The 20,693-nt window shown below is 39.1% G+C and overlaps 1 protein-coding gene across 2 annotated transcripts in view; it reads left to right on the plus strand.

The window, feature by feature from the left end:
• Positions 1–20,693, plus strand: part of RNF38 (ring finger protein 38) — a 106,869-nt gene that overhangs the window by 56,417 nt on the left and 29,759 nt on the right. Inside the window, exon 2 of one of the 2 annotated variants that reach the window (XM_058044313.1) lies at positions 858–928. In XM_058044313.1, coding sequence (XP_057900296.1) covers positions 858–928 — 71 coding nt within the window. Of the gene's footprint in view, positions 1–857; positions 929–6,289; positions 6,331–20,693 lie in introns of those variants that run through there. The other variant, XM_058044314.1, reaches the window with a different exon arrangement.

A 20,693-nucleotide genomic window follows, 5' to 3' on the forward strand; every position in this document is an offset into this window, starting at 1 on the left:
TTGCTTTTGAGCTTGAACTGATTCCAGTTCAAGAAAACATGTGGAGTGCTTATAGTGAAACACTTGCAGTTTGCTTACGTCTAAATCAAGTGGGAGGGGAGCACTGCATATTTCGAACAGTTTAAAACTAGTTCTTTTTTCCCTTTTCACCTTGAAACTTCAACTGTATAGTGATTTCTTCTTTGCCTTCTCTTCCTACAAAAAATACACAGTATGATCATGCATTACTGTTGTTCAAGCCAGTAAAATGACCCCTATTGCAAAATAATATTTTTTCTGAAGTGGTAAGTCAGAAAGAAGCTTTGTGAAATATTTTCATATATTCTTTGGACAGAAATCTCAGGACTGGAGTAAGCCTTTGTAGGGATGTACTGTCCCTTTTGTTCCTAGGCTTAAAGAAACTTGTATAGAAACATTAAGCAGGCAGAAATTCCACTACAAGAAAATTGTACACAATTAAAACTTTGACCTTGGAATTCTCCTCTTTTAGTCTTAATGTATTGCTGGAATGAGGCTGCTGGTTTGTGGTTACCAGGTAGTACAGTATATGAACTTGAATTGCATAGCTTCTCCTTATTTTTATATGCCTGTATGTACTTTAGTGCATTTGTTTGTTTTGGATTGATGAGCTAGCTATAATTTAATTCTGTTTAAAATTCTTAAAAAATATATGTGAAGACATTGGCACACTTATAAAATGTCTCTGATGCTTGTTCTGTTATCAAACCTAGCTGTTTCTTGAGAACTAAATCTTGAGAAAAGAAAGTTTGCTATATTTACCTTTATTTTTAGTGTTCACAGAATTTGGGTTATCATTTTAGTTATTTTTTTTTCTCCCTTCCCTCCTTGTTTTCCAGGTAGTATTGGTACAGCGTTTCAATGCCACACAATCCATCAAGATCACATTTGTACTGATGACAGTGACAAGGTGAGATTTATGTGAATGTTTCATTCACAAGATGAATATGCATTGCAGGGTTTTTATATATTGCTTTTACTACACAAACGTCATTGTTTTGCAGATATAGCAGTCAGTTTTCAGAGTTACTTTTTGAACTGTCTCTATCATAGTAAGATACATATTTTTCTCCAGACAATCTTTTAGACAGTTAATGAGAAATTTGTCTTTAGTACTGTATTTTTATTTTTGCTTGTGTTCTTTGCCATATTGACACCCTCAGTTAATAAATAATGGCAATGGCTTTGCCAATTTCTAGATAAGGTAACATGTCTTGTTTCTTCTGACTTTAGAGATTAGAGCCTAGCTAAGTGTTCAAAGCTTTTTGCTTTGTTTTGTTTTTTTCACAGTAGCCATATTTTTCTCTTTTTGAATTGAGAATTGAAGCTTTTACATGTTAGGACTTCTGTTCTGTCGTGCATCTTCAAAATAGCAACCTGTCTAGTAGTGTGCATGTGTTTTCCTAACCCTTTCTGGCATATTTGCAGATTAGCTTGCTTGGGGGTCAGTAGAGTACTGTGTATTAAATGTTCAGTGATACTTGGATCACTACTGTAAGTGTGGCATGCAGAAAAGAGTAGTTTTGACATTGAACTCCTTGTGAGACTGGATGTTGATGGTTTTACCTTAAGTTTTATTGTCTGTAAATACTGCAAATTGATTAACTTTAGTTCAACATGTAATGTATCTTACACTGTAGGCATGTATGACACGTTCATAGTAAACTAACTTCTTGGCTTGACATGTCTGGGAAGTGGTGGGTATTGGTCAAATTCTAAATAATTTTTCTTGGGAAATGAAAAAATCTATGGGGCACTGTCTTAATAAGTACACTAATAATTGTGCTTTGAAACTCTGGAAGAAGTTAATTATATAGTTGTTCCAGCTTATTGTAGAGCTAGAGTTGTTTTCAGAAAGAGCTTCTTTTACTGTTCTACTCCCTTCTCTCTCACTTTCCTTCCTCTAGTTTTATGGGGAGTGTTTTGTTTGTTTCTTTGTTTTGTTTCTAGGTGTTTTAGGGGGTTTTTTTTGTTTGTGTGGGTTTTTTGGGTGTTTTTTGTTGGTTTTATTTTTTTGTTTGTTTGTTCAGGATTTTGTTTGTTTTTTATTTAGAGTGTTTATATTTGTTTCTTGTTGGGTTGGTTTTTGGGTTTTTTTTTTTTTGTATGGTTTAGTGTTTTAGTTTAATTTTACTTTTAGGTACCACCCTAGATTTGGTTACTGGTTCATCCTACAGATACTGATCAAACATGCTATCTAGAGCATGGCTAACATTATTTTAAATTTCCACTTCATAATCTGGCTAGCTATATTCAACAGTATTTACTGCTTTGTTTTTTGGGCCTTGTATACTCTGCACTGGAAGATTCTTGGATGAGGAATGGGGTGGGGGAAATTTCATTTCAGAGCCATCCTAATGCTAATGCCTAACCTAACCATTTTCCTTTTGTGAGTCATTACATGGAATACCATTTCTTGTGTTACACTGATTGCCTTTCCTTAGTTTTATGTCACATCAAGGCAATTAAAGCTTGTTTAAATCTTGATGGAAAATCTGTTTGATAGTTGCTTCACTGGTTTGGGGGCAGGGGAGTAGGAAAGGGTGTGGCAGCTTGCCTGGTATAAATTTCAGGAGAGTGGTTGTTTGGCACACCACCTGCCTCCATATTAATAGAGGAATTAGGCCAAATGTTATTTTTTGCATATTTAGAGATGGTGGAAGAAGATAGTCTTTCTCCTTAGGGATGATTCTGCACCAATTGAGAAAGAACTTCCAACTATAAACTTTAGTTAAGTAGGACCAGTATAAAAAGCAGAAAGAATGTGGTTTTGGCTCTCTTTAAGAGACACGTTTTTCCCTCAGGTGTCAGGTTTATTTGGTAAGGGTTTTGATTTCTCTGTAAGAATATGTGAAGCTGTCTGACATGGATTTTGTAGGAAATTCTAGTTGATTCCTTGATTAAACTAGTCACTTGTTTGGAAAAACAATGAACCATCCTCTTGTGCAGATCTCTCTGGATGGCATCCTGTCTTTCAGGAGTGTCAACCACATCAGCTTGGTGTCATCCCTAAATTTGATGAGGGTGCACTCGGATCCTTTTATCTGTTTCACTAATAAAAGTATTGAATAACACTGGTCCTGGTACAGATCCCTGTGGGACACAACTTGGCACTGATGTCCATTGGGACTCTGAGCTTTTGGTCACTGCCCTTTGTATGCCCACTGATTGGGGTTTGTTGGTTTTTTTCCAAAGGATTTGTGTATATGGATAGACTTTTTTTAAATCATAAGTAATGCTTCCTTAAAGTAGCCTGTGCTAGGGCACAGTTGCAATCCCCTCTCACTCCTTGCTTGTATTCACATATGCCTATATTCTTGTGTTAGTTTTGGTCACAGTTTCCACTGTGAATTACTTTGAAAATCAGGTTCTGATTTATTCTGCTATTACTGAGAGATACCACCTATTCATTTTGGTATGAATATAATTTAAATTATACTAAATGCTGGATTTAATAAATTTTTCTACAAATGTATTAATTGTTGGGGCTTTTCATATTCATTCTGGAAACTTTATGAAAAGCATGCATTTAAAATAGTTTGACATACATTTGATTAGCCAACAGGCATATTTCAGCAAAGTAATTTACTACTTTTTGCCTGATTGTGCAGAACCAGTTTTTGCATTTTAGAAGAAATGTAAAGGTTAGTATTTGACTGGTAATCCACACATATTTTACAGTATTTTCTCCACAGGCCCAGATGTCATTTTCTGTACAACAGCATGAGAAAAGTTCCACACCACACATGCTAAAGGAATGTTGCAATCTTAATGAAAACAATTCCCAGGCTTCCAGTCCAATTACTTGATTTTGTTGACTTGGCACATGAGAATCTTGAATTCATGTTCAGTGACATCAGCAGAAAACCAAAGTGTAGATTTTTCATGTGTGGACTCACTGCATTAAGTGAACTTGTCTCATTTTGTAGCGTCAAAAGCAGTGCTTCTTGTATTACAAAGAAATCTAATATAGCATAAGTATAAAATACATTTCCCATTTTATTTGGTGTAGTAAAGTGAATAGAATTAAAATTTATTTTAAAATAATTGTTGCTTTGGTGGTGGGAGCTTTTAAACTTCAGTGCATGAGTCAGGGCAGTGTTTTTCCATGTTTTTCATTTCTTTGATTTTTGCTTTAAAGTAGAAATATTAAATAAAAACTGAAAAAGTCTCTTTATTGAGCACAGCATTTAGGGAAAGGTACTTGTAAGAAGGAACTGGTATTCCTTAGTATATCATTTTAATGCTCAAGCAGTGGATTCCTACTAGGGTTAGAGATATATCTCCATATACTCTGCAAGTATATCATCCTGCAGAGGCTTTCAATTATACGAAGTTTATTAGCTTTTAAAATACTTTTTTGTCCCTTGGGTGGCTGTTTCATCAGTGGTGTGCTTCTGTTAAAGAACGCTGACTCATTTTGAAAAGAAAATCCAGAGATGCAACCCTTAACTACTCTTGCAACATCCCTTCTCACAGACCTCATCAAGTTACCTATTCCATACAGTTAAAAACCAGATTGGCCACCTAGTAGTAATGACAAAAAAAAAAAAAAAAAACACTGGAATTTTTTCCAGGGAGATTTCTGGGAAAAAATCCCCTGGAATTTTTTTTTCTAGTACTAAGGGGTTGGTAATTATACTTTGCTTTTCTCCTTTTTAGCTTATTGTAATTTATTTATTTTACTTTCACAGTATGTAAATAATTTTTTTTTTCTTTTTAATACTTTTGACTGAAATACATAGCTACATGATTTATTTTACTATTTCTAACCTTTAAATTTCCTAGCTATAGTTGGTGCATCTTCCACACACATTTTGTGTCACCTGCTTGAGGTCACCCTGCCTTGACAGGGGAATTGGATGGGATGATCTCCAGAGGTCCCTTCTAACCCTAACAATTCTGTACTTCTATGGACTTCCTCCCATTTGCCTGTCTTAACAAAATTGTCATGGATGTGAGCTACTCAGTCTGTAATAAAGAGGCCTGTCAACTCATTAAAAAGATGTTTTCACAAGAAGGGAAGTATTTTTAAGTTCTAATCCTAAAGTAAAAATTAGCAGCTTTCTGTTCCACTTTGGATGGTGCAGCCTACGAAATTCACATGTAGTTGAACAAAAAGCGATTAACGAATTCAGGTATTTGGAGGACCCATCACATTTATTTGTATATGATGTATTATATAGGACCACATGCACCTCTTGTGGGGAATGTGTGAGGGGCAGTACATAGAAAAATGGGAATATCAGGAGGAATTTCTATTGTCCCCTCCAATTTCAAAACTGGAAAATTTTCTTGTCCAATTAGGACAGGTCAGATTCATTCTTCATGTGGTGTATTGTTGTCACATCCGCATGCCCACACACACTTAGTCCCAGTTCATTCTGTCTGTGTTTATTGAGCAGCTTTATGCCTTTTTCATTTTACTTTTGGCAGCTGCAAGGATGTCATTTACCGATTTTCAACCACTTTCATGCCTAGTGAGTCATCTCCTTTAGAAAGTTAGTTCTTTATACCTACAGCAAATGCTTGTTTTCCTGGTTTAGAGTTGGGAAAAAACCTTAATTACGCTGAGGTAGAGAGTGTAGGGAGGTTGGAAAGGTGAAAAGTAAGGCGGTAGTATATTATTTGAGGGGAACAGCTCGAGTAAATCAGTTCAGTGAGGCTCCGTTTGCTGCCTTTGCTGATCAGGGCTGCATCCCGAGCCGGCACCCTTGTGGCACCGTCAGCAAATCCTGTTTATCCAGTGACTCTCGAGAGTTAGGTGAGGGTCGGTCTCCTCAATCGACAGAAGCGGAGGTGGCCTCAAGCTCAAGGCCTCGGGCTGGACGTGAGGAAGGATTTCTTCAGCGGGTGGTCAGACACTGGAACGGGCTGCCCGGGGAGGCGCTGGGGTCGCCGTCGCGGAAGATGTTTAAGGAAACACTGGACGTGGCACCCATTGCCACGGTCTGGTTGGCAAGATGAAGATCGGCCCCAGGCCGGTCTCGGAGGTCTCTCCCGGCGCTCTGCGCTGTCGATCCTGTGAAACCGAAACTAAACCGGGGCCGGGCGGGGGGGCCGTGCCGTCACCGCGGCGCGCAGGCGCGTTGGGCCCGCGGCCGCACCGGGCGCAGACAAAGAACGCCTCGCGCCGGCCGTGGTGTGACGTCATCGGCCAGCGGGGAATGATGTCACCAGCCCGGGGGGCGGGGGCCGCGCTCCCGGAAGCGCTGGCGGAAGGGTCGGGCCCGGCCCGGGGCGGCCGCGGCGGCCCCGAGGTTGAGGCGGGGCAGCCCCGCGGGAGCCGCGGCCGAGGCGGCGGGGCCGCAGGTACCGGCGGGGCCGCACGTGCCGGCGCGGGGAGCGGCGGGGGGCGGGGCCTCGGCGGCGGCGCCCGGTGCCCGCGGCTCGTCAGCCGGGCGGGGGAAGGCGCGATGTCCCGGCGGCGCCGGCCGCCCCCCGTACAGGTAGAGGGTGAAAGAGGCCGTGTGGCGTGGGCCGACGGGGAGCCCGAGCTCCTTCCACGTGGGCGGCCCGCGAGGTGGACGAGAGCTGGGGAAGAGGTGTAATTGTCTGACGTTGTTAAAGCTGTTTTATCTGCTTTGGCAAAAGGCAGAACCGGAACCTGAAAATTACCGGCTTTCTGGGACTGAACTGCTGTGTGCTGTCTTCAGGACAGGCAGGTTAATGTGCAAGGCGGTAGCAAGTGTTTCTGAAGCAGTGAACGTCCTCCCATCCGTGTAGTAAAATGACATCTCTAGGTGTCTGTAATCCTCTTAAATTAGTCGAAAGAACAGCTGTTTAAGGGAACACTGATTTAGCAAGCATAAATGTTAGGGCATTCGGTATTTTTTTAGTGCACGTGACTTAATTCCTAAGCAACACAAACGGAATTTCTTTTTTTTTTAATGCTTGAACTGTAAAGTTATATCTTTTATCCTTACGAAGTGTGTTTTTAAACGTCCTGTGCATTGAGATCTTAAGTGGGGGCACCCATTTCAAATTGTAACTGCTCAGAGCAAGTAGCTTAGTTATTATTTACACAGAAGTTCATTGAACTGGAAGTCATGACGATGTTTATGAATGTATAGTATTTGCATTTTGAAAGAGATTTTTGAGGGTGGTATTTGAAGCAGACCTGTATTTTCTGGTAAGTTCTTCACATGTGGAGTGGGTCAAGCAGAATGGTAAGATGAACAGGATTAATAGAAGTCTGCCATATTCAAGTACTGAATTACATTAATATTTAATTCGATGTTGCTGATGGTGTGCTTGTTCTTAAATGTCATTCACTGAAGCAACTGCTTTGGTTTCATGTGCCAAATTCATGCTATTTATCCACATCCTGGGGATCTTGCTGTCTGCTGACCCAACAGACTCCTTAACTGCTTTGCAGCATTATATAACATTACCTTTCTTACATTCAAGGGGGTATTGTGGCTGTGGTATTAGAGACTTATTGCTCTGAGAGAAGAAAAAACTCCTTTTGGATACTAATGTGTGAAGTAAGAGAAGGGAAGGTGCAGTCATTAGACTATGAAGTCTGAGATGGAAGAGCGGATAGGTTTTGTGGCAGGTTTCATGGCTGGTGATAGTTCATAATCCTTACCAAATCTCTGGGCAAAAATGAACTATATGCATACATAGAGTAACATGTGAAGAAAGTTTTCAGGGAATTGTAACTTGGAGTTATGCTACTTGTGAAAAGTGTCAATTGTGAAAAATTGTATGTGAATAAAAGGGTCTTAAAAAGTAAAGATTTAATGATCTCCTTTGTAAATCTTACTTTGTTATCTCATGGATTTACAGAGTAGGTTAAACTTCATTTGATTCTTACCTGGTTCACTTTGTGGGGCTTTTATAATTAACCAAAGTATAATAAATACTGAATTGAAGTTGCATGTTGTTAAGTCCTTGCTTTGTACCTGCACTGGTGTTGAAGTAACAGTATATAATTGACTTCTGAAATACAAGGATTTGGCTCAGAAGCTTACATTAGTTGAATCACTTACTGTTGTGATTTGTCAGGTTTATGTATCAGCTATTCTAAATATGTTTTTTTAATATGGCTTACTGACATTATAATAAGAGAGAATTTTTATGATTTAAAGTGGACTGTTGAGGAAGTCAAGTTATTTTTTCAACTTTTTGCTTAAAAAGTCTTTAAGAGTTGTGATGGTTTTTATGTAACATCTTCCTAAAATATAAAAATTGTGTGATGAGGGAGGGAAGTTACTTCTTCAGATCTGGCTGCTGTTGAATTGTAGTCTTGTACAATGAAACTGGTCTTGTCATAAGTCAAATTTGTCATACGTGTTTGTTTGTAGAGACTACATGGTCTGAATTGCTGGGGATCTAATGAGAATCTGTACAGAGCAGGTCTTTGAGTTACAATGTTCTCAGGTTGTCTTTGTGTTATTTTACCATCCCCACCTTGCTTCAGAAGGATGGGAAAGGTGGAAATAAGGGTAGAGGAAGTGTATAGAACTTCTTTTTTCCTAATTTTAGTCAGAAAGTTGTTTTGCCTGTGGGAAGAGTGATTCTTAAAACTTGTGGAAGAAGATACAGGCTTGAGTTAATCAGTTCATATGGAAGTAGAACTTGTGGTTTCCTTTTCTATGTAAGAATTTATATCAAGTTAAATTATCTAATACAGAATATTTAAATTCTGCTGTGGGCAGAACATGATGACATCTGTGATTTAACAGGATGGTTTTAATATTTTTTACTCTTCAGTTTCACATGGGAGTGGGTAGATTCCTCTTCTAATAAGTTCTTTAAAGATAAGGAAACTTGTTTTGCTTTTTGGTGCCCTCTACTGATGCCTTTGTCAGAACATTGAAAACTGGTGCTGGTTTTGGCCTTTAATAGCAGTGCATGCTATTAAAGGGCAGCAACAGCTGCCCTTTAAAAGCACTGGGAAGGGGGAAAAGAGAAAAGAAGCCCTTTTACACTTTGAGTGTTTTGCTGTTTGCCTTCCGACCAGATTGCATTGGAACTGTACCTCACCTGGTAGAAAAGTAGGTAAGCAGCAGACATCGGACTTGCTACTGCCTTCTGTTGGCATTGTAGCAGTAGAAAGGCTGATTTGCTTTTCTCCTCTCAGGAAAATAGAGACTTTCTTACTTTAATGTATGCAGTTCCTGGTTCTCAATAAATACATTCTGGGTTTGCTGTCTCAGAATTTTTTATCTTCTTGTTTATTTTTGATAACTTTGCTTTTTTTGTATTTCCCACTAGTACCTCAGTTACTACAAAAAATAACCAGTGCTTCATGTGAGCACCACTACATAGGCTCTGCTTTGCTTACTTTCTGTTTAAGTAGCTGTTTCATCTCATCAGTCTTGCAGTTTTGTTCCTTTGCAAAATCTGTGAACACCTCCATTCTAAAAAAATTCAGAAATTGCAGTAAGTCAGGTACATTCTCTCTACAGAACCTCTTACCTTAGCCTTGTGGTCTGTCTTTGCCAGCTTTGTTTATTTCTGACTGAAGTGGGTATTTATTTTTTTTGTCACAGTGCAGTAACTGTAAATAGTGTGAGAAGGGATGGGAACATTCATGGCACAATTTATGGTGCTGCTGAGCAGATGCTCTGTCAGTCTTCATGAAAGCTTTAGGAGATGACTTTTTAGACAAAAATTGGGGACTTTTCTTCCTTATTCAGGTGACCTTATTAGATGACCTGTTGGGACTGTTCTTTAAAAAATTTGTGGTGTGCTGAATATTTTTGATAAACCTCATTTTGAAAATCTAAGTCTTGGAAATTAATCTCTTGCAAGACTGTTTTGTTTGCAAGTACTGAGGGGAGGGCATTTTTGATCTGTCTTCTGTGTTTGTGTCTTGGTAAAACATCAGAACTGAATACAAAGCAAGATGGGAAATGAAGAGATGGGAGACATAAAAGACTAGAAAATTCATTTAAAATAGCATTTGGAAGGCAAGTGAGTTCCAAGTGGCTCTGAGAAAAACATTCAGAGATGGGCACAAAGGACCTGGTAAGACCAATAGGCATTTAGTAATTTTGTATGTGAAGCTCTACTGAGCATAGGTTACAGATCATATGTGACGCTTTCTTCCTCTTTTATTTAATTTCCTTACTGTATCAGAGAACAGCCAGAGTACTTTTTCTCAAATTCAAATACAAAGACCTAGTATAGTTCTTGTATTCTTTGGGTCTGCTTTCTGTAAGTGACTATTTATGTGAATCTGTTTGTTCACCATTGGGCAGGACTTGAGAGTGTTTTATAAAAGGACATATCTCACCAAATTTCTTCATGGTTTTAAGTTCTTGACGCCTATTTTTTCCTCCTTATAAAAGGTGTGGCATAAGGTTTAAGAAGTGAGTCAGCAAACCATGCTTATTTGAGTGTGTTTGGGGAGCAAGGCTGATGTTCCTTTGCCTATCATCTAATGTGTATCGTGGTTTGTTTTTTATTGACCTTCCTTTGACTTCATATGAGAATAATCTTGTTTTCAAAAGTAAATGGAAATATCTGCACAAGTAGGAGCTGTTTTTTGAAGTTGAGAATCTGCAGTGTTTCCTCCTGTGTTCCTTGTTAACTTAGCAGAAAATGCCAATTCTTTCTTGGTTTTGTCATCTCAAATAATTTGTTGCTTATATTGAGGAGTGAATTCTTTGCCCATTACATGACCTGTTTGATGACAGCCTCCCAACATGTGTGTTTTGCAGGGGCAGAGGAACCAGCCACTGCTGCAGTAGTTAATATGTTTACAGGGCCTTTACTGGGTCTGACACATGTAAAAAAGGAAATTCTGCAAGCTACTAAGGGTAAAAGGTGTGTGTAAATCGGAGCTCTAGAGAAGAACGTTTTTTTCCCCCTAAGCTTTTTAAAGCAAGTCTTACTAATTTATCCAAGCTGTTAATAAAAACTAAATTATGTGTATGTATTTAAATCAAGTAGACTCTATTATGTAGCACATTGTCTAAATCGGATGAGCTTTGAAAAGAGTAAAAGAATCCTTTAGATTGAAAAGGACCCATAAGATAGATGATCAAGTCCAGCCATTAACCTTGTACTGTCAAGTCTAGCACTAAATGACCTCCCTATGTCTTTTTATTGCCTCCAGAGATGGTGACTCAACTGCTTCCCTTGCTTGTTCCAATGCTTGACAATCCTTTTTGTGAGGAAAATTTTCCTAATACCTGATTTAAGCCATTTCTGTTGCAAGCTGAGGTCATTTCTTCTTGTCACTTGGAAAACAGATCAACTGCCACCTTGCTGCTGCCTGTTTTTTCAGGTAGCTGTGGAGAGAGACAAGGTCTCCTCTGAGTCTCCTTTCCTCCGGGTTAAACAACCCCAGCCTCTTCAGCCGCTCCTCATAAGACTTCTGCTCCAGACCCACCACGTTCCAGCACCTCAGTGCTGGAACCCTCTTGTTGTGAGGGGCCCAGAACTGGACACAGCACTCGAGATGTGCCCTCACCAGTGCCAAGTCCTGCTGGCCACACTATTGATGACACAGGCCAGGTGCCACTGGCTTTCTTGGCCACCTGGGCACACTCCTGGCTTGTGTTCAGTGTTTGTCAGCCAGCAGCCCCAGATCCTTTTTGCTGGGCACTTTCCAGACGCTGTCCCAGCCTTAGGAACTGCATGGGGTTGTTGTGATGCAATGGCAGGACCCACCACTTGACCTTGTGAACTTTGACCTCAGTGCATCCTTTGACCTTTGGTACATCCTGTCCAGATACATCCGCAGAGCCTTCTTACCCTACAGCAGGTCAACTTCTGCCCAACTTGATGTCCTCTGCAAACTCACTGAGGAGTCATTTGATCGCCTTGTCCAGTCTGTTGATAGAGATGTCATGCAGGTCTGGCCCCAGTACTGAGTCCTGTGGAACACCACTTGTCACCAGACACCAGCTGGATTTAATTCCATTCACCACGATTTTCTAGGCTGGGCCATTCAGCCTGTTCTTTACCAAGGAAAGAGGACATCTCTGTAAGTCATGAGCTGCCATGACCTGGAGTCCTAGACTGTGCTGTTATTGAGGCTATTTCTGCTGTGTATCAACATTCTGTAGTGTAAATAAATTATTTTTTTAAAAAAGTTTAACAAAATATTATCACATTGTGCTTGGTGACCTGCTGTGTCCAGCCATAGGTGATGAAGAGTTTACTTGTCCTAAACTGTGTGAGGGGCAGAGTTAAGCCTTGGTATTTATTTCACCTTTGAAAATTTGCTTTTGTGTGTAAATTTCTATAGAATAAGGAAATAATAAATTAAGCATCATAAGTAGAAGGACAGAACTGATGCACAGGGTGAGAGGTTTGGTGTTGGAGGTTGCTGTGACCGTTAAGGACAAGGGTTGTAGTTGTGCTTTGTGCCATTTGGGATGTGTTTTCTCCCTTGCTCACTGGCATCTCCCCATAGAGAAAGGAATTTGAGGAAGGTTGAACTTAGCATGCCTTATTCTTAGAATTAAGTATCTTGACCTTTGAATTTTCAAGCCTGTGTTTAAATACAACTCTTTTAAGCTGTATCCTTTAAGAATTGCTTCTCTTGGTTTTTTGATTTTTTTTGCCCGCTAATACCAGTGTGAGTATATTGAAGAGCATTCTGTTGTTAACGTGACAGTTTGGTTGTACTGATTAGGTAGGTAGGTTTTTGTGGATTCATTGTGTAGTTTCTAAAACAGATGAAGAGTATTTGTTGGGGCTTCAAATTTCTAACAGTAGAGAGAGACTGAAGCAACGTAGAGAGAAAATTGTGGTATGAACTGAGAACACGTAAACTACATTACGCACAGAAATTTTTAACAGTATGGTGTGCTGACCAGATACTTCCATCTTCCTGTAATGCAGGTCAGTATTGTGATGACAAGCAACAGTGAAGGCAGGCAAGTGTAAATATGTGTTGTCGCAATAGAGGTTGAGTTATTATGCCATTAGTCCTCTCACTAGGAACAGATTTCAAATGCTGACTGATCCTTGTGCCTATTGCAAATGTCAGTTATAGTAGTGTGAGTAATGTTTCCATTGGTGTAAATGTTTGGATGTTCTTCTTTTGATACTATGTCAACAAATATGGTCAGCATAACATCCATTAAAACAAATAAAAGATGTCGGTCTTCAGTGCTCAAGTGATAGCTTGTCCATTTACTTATGCTGTGTTTCATATATGTGTGTGCATACCAGTGTGCATCTATATATCTGTAGTTTAATATAGGGAAAAATCTTAAAAGTGGAAAGAGTATGATTTTGGTTTTTTAACTTGTAATGAATGTCCTAATTAACCTGTCTCCACTGAGATACCTGTATTGTTAATTTCACATGTCTAAATTGCAAAATCATTAGTGAATACACACTGAATATGCAAACTATGTGTAGAGTAGTCTTGGCTATTAAGCAATTTTGAGCCAGATTCTCTTCAGATCCCTGGTCCCTTCAAAGCAGGAAGAGCAGAATTATGTTTAAAATTGAAAAGGTGATCTCTTTCAGATGTGCCTATACCTGAGCACCTTGTCTTGATTTCCCCACTTCACTCTTGCCCTGGCATTTATTTTAAGTATGTCAATTTCAGCACATTTTATGACATTTAAAGAAATTATTTTACAGCAATGAATACATTTTAATGGTACATGTGCAAAGTTTTATGTGTTTCAGCTTTATATATAGGAAAATGATAGTGATGATGATGATAATGATGTGTAATTCTGTAGTATAAAATTTGTCTTCTGCTTACATATGAAAGAGTGGATCAGGACTCTGTGGAGGCCCAGAGAAAGCTTTTAACATCATCACCTGAAATAACACTTTCTGTATTGTGTAAGATGGTGCAGATGTCAAAACATGGACACTTTACCTCAGATCTTAGTAGGCATTTTGGAGATTGACTGATAGAAATTATCAATGGAAAATATTTTTTTAAAGTCTTTTTGGATACTAGTACTGTTTGTTACATAACTCTTTCAATTTTCAGTTTTAAGAAAGCTTGAAATGTTTGCTATCATAGTACATACTAATTGCACGGAACATCTGCAGAAATAGCACAATTTTTTTTTCCATTTTCTATCACACGTATCACTGACTAAGTTGAAAACTGCAACCATAAATTGAGATTTTAAGGTAAACTTAATATTCTTCCAGCAATTGGATTTTATAAAATAGGGAGGTGTAGCTGAGGTTTCCTCCCATATTGACATTTGGTTGGTATTTTTGGATTGAGAGTTAAAGATTCCCATTCAGAAGAAATACAATGATGTGATACAAAAATAAGTACTTGCTAACATATTTGTGAGTTTGGAGCATTTAAAGTGCTTTGATTCATTCCTGCAAAAGATGATTGCAAAACCTTTTCATATTTCAAAGGATTGTTTGCATGCAGCAAGTACTGCAAGCAGTTACAAATACTAATTAAATTTAATATTTGAAGATCTTTGAGATGGTTATGTGCTGCCTCATTCCTTAAACCTGCTTCACTGTTAGAAAAGGAGGTGCTACAGTTGTGATATATGGGTTTTACTGTCCATTTTGTATGAGCTAGAGAGCTTGAATATGAGAAACATGTCGTCATATTAAAACACTTTTTTTTAATGCTGTTTAGTTCTGTAGTGCTAAATATGATGCTAATATTTTTACATTTTTCTAATGCCTTTATGTGTTTTAAATTCATGTGCAGCAAAGTAATATTCCAGTGTTTGGAATGAAAATTTGGTATCTAATAATCAAATTCTTAGGGCTGTTTCAAGTACTTACTGTGTGAAACTTCAGCAGTTCAGATGTAGTTATCTCTTAATGTTGATTTTTGTATATCCTAAATACTCGCTTAAGTGAGAAATGCATTTCAGAGAAAAAATGGAGAAAACACTGGAAAAACACAGAAGTGTCAGTCTGATGTAGAATAAGCAACAAATCAAAAATGCAGCTTATTAATGGTGTTTTGACCATAAGTAAAGCAAGTCTTTATTGGCTGTCCTGTGTGTCAGTGTTTCTTTTTTTTTTAGTAGGAGCCCAGAACTGCGCACAGTACTCCAGATGCTATCTCCTAGGACTTTTGCAAGAATTATCTCATTTTGGCCTTTCTTTCAGTCACCTGTTTTTTTGTTTTTTTTTTTGAAACAGTTCTGTAGATTGCTATGTGGTTTGCTATTGCATGCCTCAGATCTTCACAGATAAACTTTGCATGAAGTATTCCTTGTCAGTTCTGATTGCTGAAGAACAAATTGGCTTTTGTGCCCACTGTCAGTAAATAATGAATTAATCTTGTTAGCCAGAAATGAATTATGGATGGCCAGAAAGATTACTGAGGCATGTTCTTGGTACAGTTGTTACAGCTATAATTTATACATACCATCATAGCCTTGAAAGACAAAGAAAAAGAGATGAACTTGCACTTCTTTTTACCGCATCTGGTAATGTTGCTCTTGTTTCACAAATTGTGTTCCTTTTACTAAATATTGTGGAAAGTTCTGCTGTTCCACTCTCAGAAGGGCTCTTTAATTCAGAAAAATTACTTAGAAACCTGATATATATATATATAAAACTGCTACAGAAGATTTTGTACCAGCAGCCTGACACATGGCTATTGAACTTGGGTTTCCATTTTAAGGTGTAGTGGCTAGTTTTCTTCTTACCACATACTCAGAAGCAAGTTAAAGAAAATATTGTAGGCTTCATTTCAGAATGATGTGCCTTGCTAAGCACCGTTCTGTCCAAATTGATGTACTTTCTTCATAAATCAACAGAAATATCACCAGGAGCATGAAGTTTTTTAATTGCCTTTTTTTTTTTTTTTTTTTTTTTTAGATTTTGCTGTGGCTATAGGAAACAGTGTCATGCTTAGTGTTTTTTGTTCTCTGTGGAATTTTCATCCCAAGTGCTAGTTACAGATTCATTTTCTTAATTCTTGAGAGTGTGAGAATTAAGACAAAAAAATTAAGAAAAAAGTTCTGAAGTGCAGAAAGAAATTATCTTCCTTTGTGAATACGCACATGTATCTAGTGTTCAGTGGGGAACTGTAGATACAGGAATACTTCACACCTCAAGGGTACATCTTGAAGTACCCTGAAGTCCCACATGAGTTGCACTTTGCTTCTTTCACAGGAAAAAGGCTTCCAAAAGCCTTTGGTTTAGCATCTGCCGAATCACAGCAGCTGGAGTTGGAAGGGACTTCTGGAGGTCATCTGGTCGAGCTCTTCTACTGAAACAGGTTTAGGTAGAGCTAAGTGCCGAGGACCAGGGAGAGAGGCTCCACAGCCTCCATGAAACCTGTGCTGGTGCTCAGTCAAGTTACTCATGTTCGCATGGAGCCTGCGATGTCTCTCTGATGAGGTAGCCCTGAGCCTTCTCTTTTCTAAGCTCATCAGTCAGTCCAAGGCTGTCTCAGCCTTTTTTTTGCACAAAGGGTGCTCTAGGCGCTTCATCATCTCTTTGACCCTTTAGTGGAGTCTCCAGTATGTCAGTGTTTCTCTTGTGGTGGGGAGCCCAGAACTGCACACAGTCCTCCAGATGCTGTCCCTTAGGACTTTTGCAAGAGTTGGCTCATTTTGGCCTTCCTATCAGTCACCTGCTTTTATTGAAACCGTTTGCAGATTTGGGAAGGTCTGCATTTCTTTGCCAACTTTTTATTAGACCAGATTCAGATTTCCCTTACTGATCTTTCATCAGGAAGTTGTCTAGCATGTACCCAGTCAATCAAGTTTCCAAGTTTTATCCTGGTCACAACTCTGAAATAAAAGCTTGACTAGAAAAAAAAAATGCTCTGAATATTACTTATAATGAGGTTTTTAGGTAAAATTTGAATTATTAAAAAAACCCGAACACATGAAGCATTTTTTACATGCTAGGATTTCTGTCTAGTGCTTGGCAGATGCAGGGTGTCAGTATTAGATGCATGGACATCAATATTAGAATTTTTATTTTCTCACCATGTACCCATTTACCTTGACTTCATGACTGTGTTATACCAAGATTGTTCTCATCATCAACAGCTGTAACAGTTTGCATTTCTTACTGGAGAGGTCACTGTATCTGTTCAGATGTTCTCTTATTCATGAAAAGAGATATAATGGTTATGTGAATGGTGGTGAGTTGAAGCAAGGGTTCTGAATGCTCGCTACCCTGCAGAAGTTGAACGAGCAGTGTTACATGCTCTAATTGGACTGGCACGCAGTTGCCAGAATGAAAAATATCACTGTGTTGGCCAATGCAGCTAAGCCAGCAAAATACTTTGGGCAAATCCAATTATACTAGCAGAAGATTCTTATTCCTGGTGTTTATTTTGTCGGCTGAAGTTCCTCTAAAGAGCTTTTGCCAGTGAAAGACGTGTGTCATCACAGTATGATTCTGCCGGCAAATCTTCATACGCGGACTGGTCCTTTGTCGTGCAGCTTTGAGTCGAACTGGATAATCCTTGTTTATTTTGTCTTGAAAAAAGCACACCAGTTAGGCTTGGAAGTAGTCCACTTTTTCATAAAATCTGTTAATTTTTGCCAGTTTTGTGGCACAGGGCTTTTAATTTCCTGCCCCACCGTTGCTTCTTATAGTTGCTCCTTTCTGGTTTTATTTAAAGCTAGAATTTTAAGAATATATTAAAAGGTAATGTCAAACTTCATGATCCGCAAGAGTTTTTCATCTGCCAGCTTACAAGTTAATAAGATGCCACTTTTTCATCCTATTCTTTTTTTCCCCCCCTCACTGTTATACAAAATGTAGATGTGGATCCTTCAGGAATAAGGCAGGACAATAAGCATGTGAAAGCTTTGGCTTTCATGAAAGCTGAGTCACCACTGTGGAAGCCCTGGGACACCACTGCTCATCGAATGGGAACCTGATTTGGAGTGAAGCTCAAGGGAAAGCACAGCAGGGAAGGATGATAAAACCTGTGCTTATTAGTACACCATGAATATGCAGTGTCCTGTTTTGCTCATTAGGGACCTGGCTGATGAGTGCAGGTGCTGCTCTCTGAATTCCAAGATCTGCAGCTGGCATCTGTTGTGTATTGAAGTACATACAGATGGGGGTGTGTAAACTATCCTGGGTTATCATGGCAAAAAGATAAAATGTCCTTTGGACTTTGCATACCTGGATGGAAGAGACAAACTTTCCTGATTTACCATAACAAATTAATCTTGTCCCCTACACCAACCCTTTGATTCTCATTAAATATTCCTGTTTAGGGCGAGGGTGAAGGGCTGTTGTTTATTCCAATATTCTTAGTTTTACTGTTTTCAGAAGTAATCTTTATTTCACTCTTCCTGGACTGACCAAGTGATTACAGTTGTGCTCTGTATTGTTCGTGAAAGAGTTTTGTGGTCTGTAAGGAAACATGGAAGGAGAAGACCCATCAGCTCGTGTAAGTTGTGTCTGGTCAAGGAACATTTGAATGCCATAAGGGGATAAAAAAAAAGGAGTAATAAATAGGAACGTTTTTAGGCACAAATCTCTTGAACCAAAAAATAAGGGAGGTAGATAAAAGGACCAAACCTGATCAGTCACTTATTGAAGAGGGTATGTGGAATGTAGCCATGTTTAATTCAGTGAGATTATTTGATTGTAGACCTCATTGCATGGCACTATGAGAGAAAGGAGAGAGTCATAAACAGCTTATGGAGAGAGTCACAAACCTGCCAAGCAAACTTAATGGAGACAAACATAAGAAACAAAACCTGGTCTGTCACAGTAACTGATGATGAGCTATCGGAAATGTGTGCACAAACAAGGATTCTGTGATTTATCAGGATGCAAACCTGAGAATCTAGGATACTGGGGCAGGTCAGTGAGACTATGCCATCTGAAAAGGTGATTTGCAAGGGAAGGGAGTTGGAAAAGGGACAAAATGAGGCCAGACAGAAAAAGGGCCGATACAGATGAACTGTGGCTAGTCTTTACTGTTGTTTGGCTGAGCCCTGTGCCTGATCTCTGCAGTCTGTCCTGTTTTATTAGATCTCTTCTTAACTGCCTCTCTGTGTAATTTCACTTTCTGTACCATGTGTGTGAGTGCTGCAGGGGCTAGGTGAGACCAGCTTGAGTAGAAACTAGGCCAGCAGCTGGAGTCCCTCTGGAGATGTTGGCAACAGCCAGGTCTGCATTGCCCGTGGTAGAAGTGAGTGAGGTTCTTGGTGGCAGGAGCTGGAGGGGCTGTAGCTATCTGAATTATTTTGTTGGTTTCCTACAGAATTTGTATCTATAGTGACAGCTACAGGGGAGTTGCGTGAGCTTGTAAACTCTGCGTTGTAATGCCACACCAAAGTTAAGCTTCTGCAGCTTCTTGTTTCTGTGGAAGAGATGGAAGACAGTAATGCTTACAAAGCCATCTGGCCTGAAATGGCTTCATCTGTCACATAAGTGATTTCCCTTGCCTTGGTTTTAGGGTTGTGGGCAGAGCTTATTCGACCTTGGCCAAAAAATGTACTTAGGATTAGTTTGGTCTTGGATTATGAACAAGCCACTGCATTTGGATGTAACTGTCTGTTCAGCCCAAGAACTTACTGTTACTGTAGGTACCATCAGACTAACCGAAGTGTTGAAATGTATTCATATTACAGTTGTTAGAATTGTTGGAGCAGATAGGATATGCAGAATACTCAGTTTACTGTAGTTAAATTTGAAAATGCTTATAAATGTTGATGTTTACCAACTTGTATTGATGCCTTGAGAAAGCTGACCTAGAACAGAGGCTAGACAGAGTTAAAGAATAAAGTAGGTGTATGTTAAAAGTTGAAAAGAATACACCTTGGGCAGTGTAAGAGCCTGGCCAGGGCTACACCAAGATAAACCCAGACTGATCACCAAACGGATGACCAGTTACAAGGTCCCATACTTCCTTAAATTTTGATCTGTTTGCATATTGGGGTTAATTGCCCAATTACACCTTCAGATTATGAAGTCCCATTCTTCTTGTTTTCTCTCTACAGTTCACCCTTGTTTATGCTCTTGGGCATAAACTTGTTAATGGTTGTCCTTGGTCCCAAGCTAGAAAAAGAATTGTTTTGTCTACCTACTCTGTGAAGAGAGCTTGCCAACACTTGATATGAAGCTCAGAACTACACACCTAGGCAGCACAGAATCTGAAAAATATTAAAGCTCAAACTTAGGGCTTCAGTGTCATGGGGAAAAATACTTTCCTTTTCAGTATGCAGTCATGAAGAGGAAACATGCAGCTGATGATTCCTGGTCAGCCTGTGGTAGGGTTTTATAGGGCATGCCGATCAGATTATCCTTATGTAAAGCCTTCTATGGGCTATGCATGAGAATATTCCTGAAGTATTAGTTTGCTTTTAAAATACAGGTTTTTTTGTGGGCTACAGGATAGATGTACTTTATTCTCTGAATTTGAGATGGAGGGTATGGACTAGTTTCTTGTATTTTGCAGGACCAGTAAGTGGAAATATATAGGAGTTGGAGAGGAAAATGATTTTCAGATATTTGCAGTAATGGCTTTGCTAATAATTCCATTCTGTGATGGTTAATAATCAGTGTGTGGCTGCAGTATTTATAATTTTACTGGAAAAGGACAGTGGCAAAAACACACCTCAAAGGGTGTTGCCTTGGTGAAAATACCTTGTTTTTCCCCAAATAAAATGGAAAAGCTTTCAGATAAAACATAACTGCAACAAACCTATACAGAAACAGAACGAACACTTTTAAACAGTGTTTTACAAACAGGCAAACTCTGTATTCACCTTTATTACCATTACAGTAATGATAGTTTATGGGGTGCACAGATGAGT

The sequence above is a fragment of the Melospiza georgiana genome, chromosome Z, assembly GCF_028018845.1.
Source record: "Melospiza georgiana isolate bMelGeo1 chromosome Z, bMelGeo1.pri, whole genome shotgun sequence".
Lineage (NCBI taxonomy): Eukaryota > Metazoa > Chordata > Aves > Passeriformes > Passerellidae > Melospiza > Melospiza georgiana.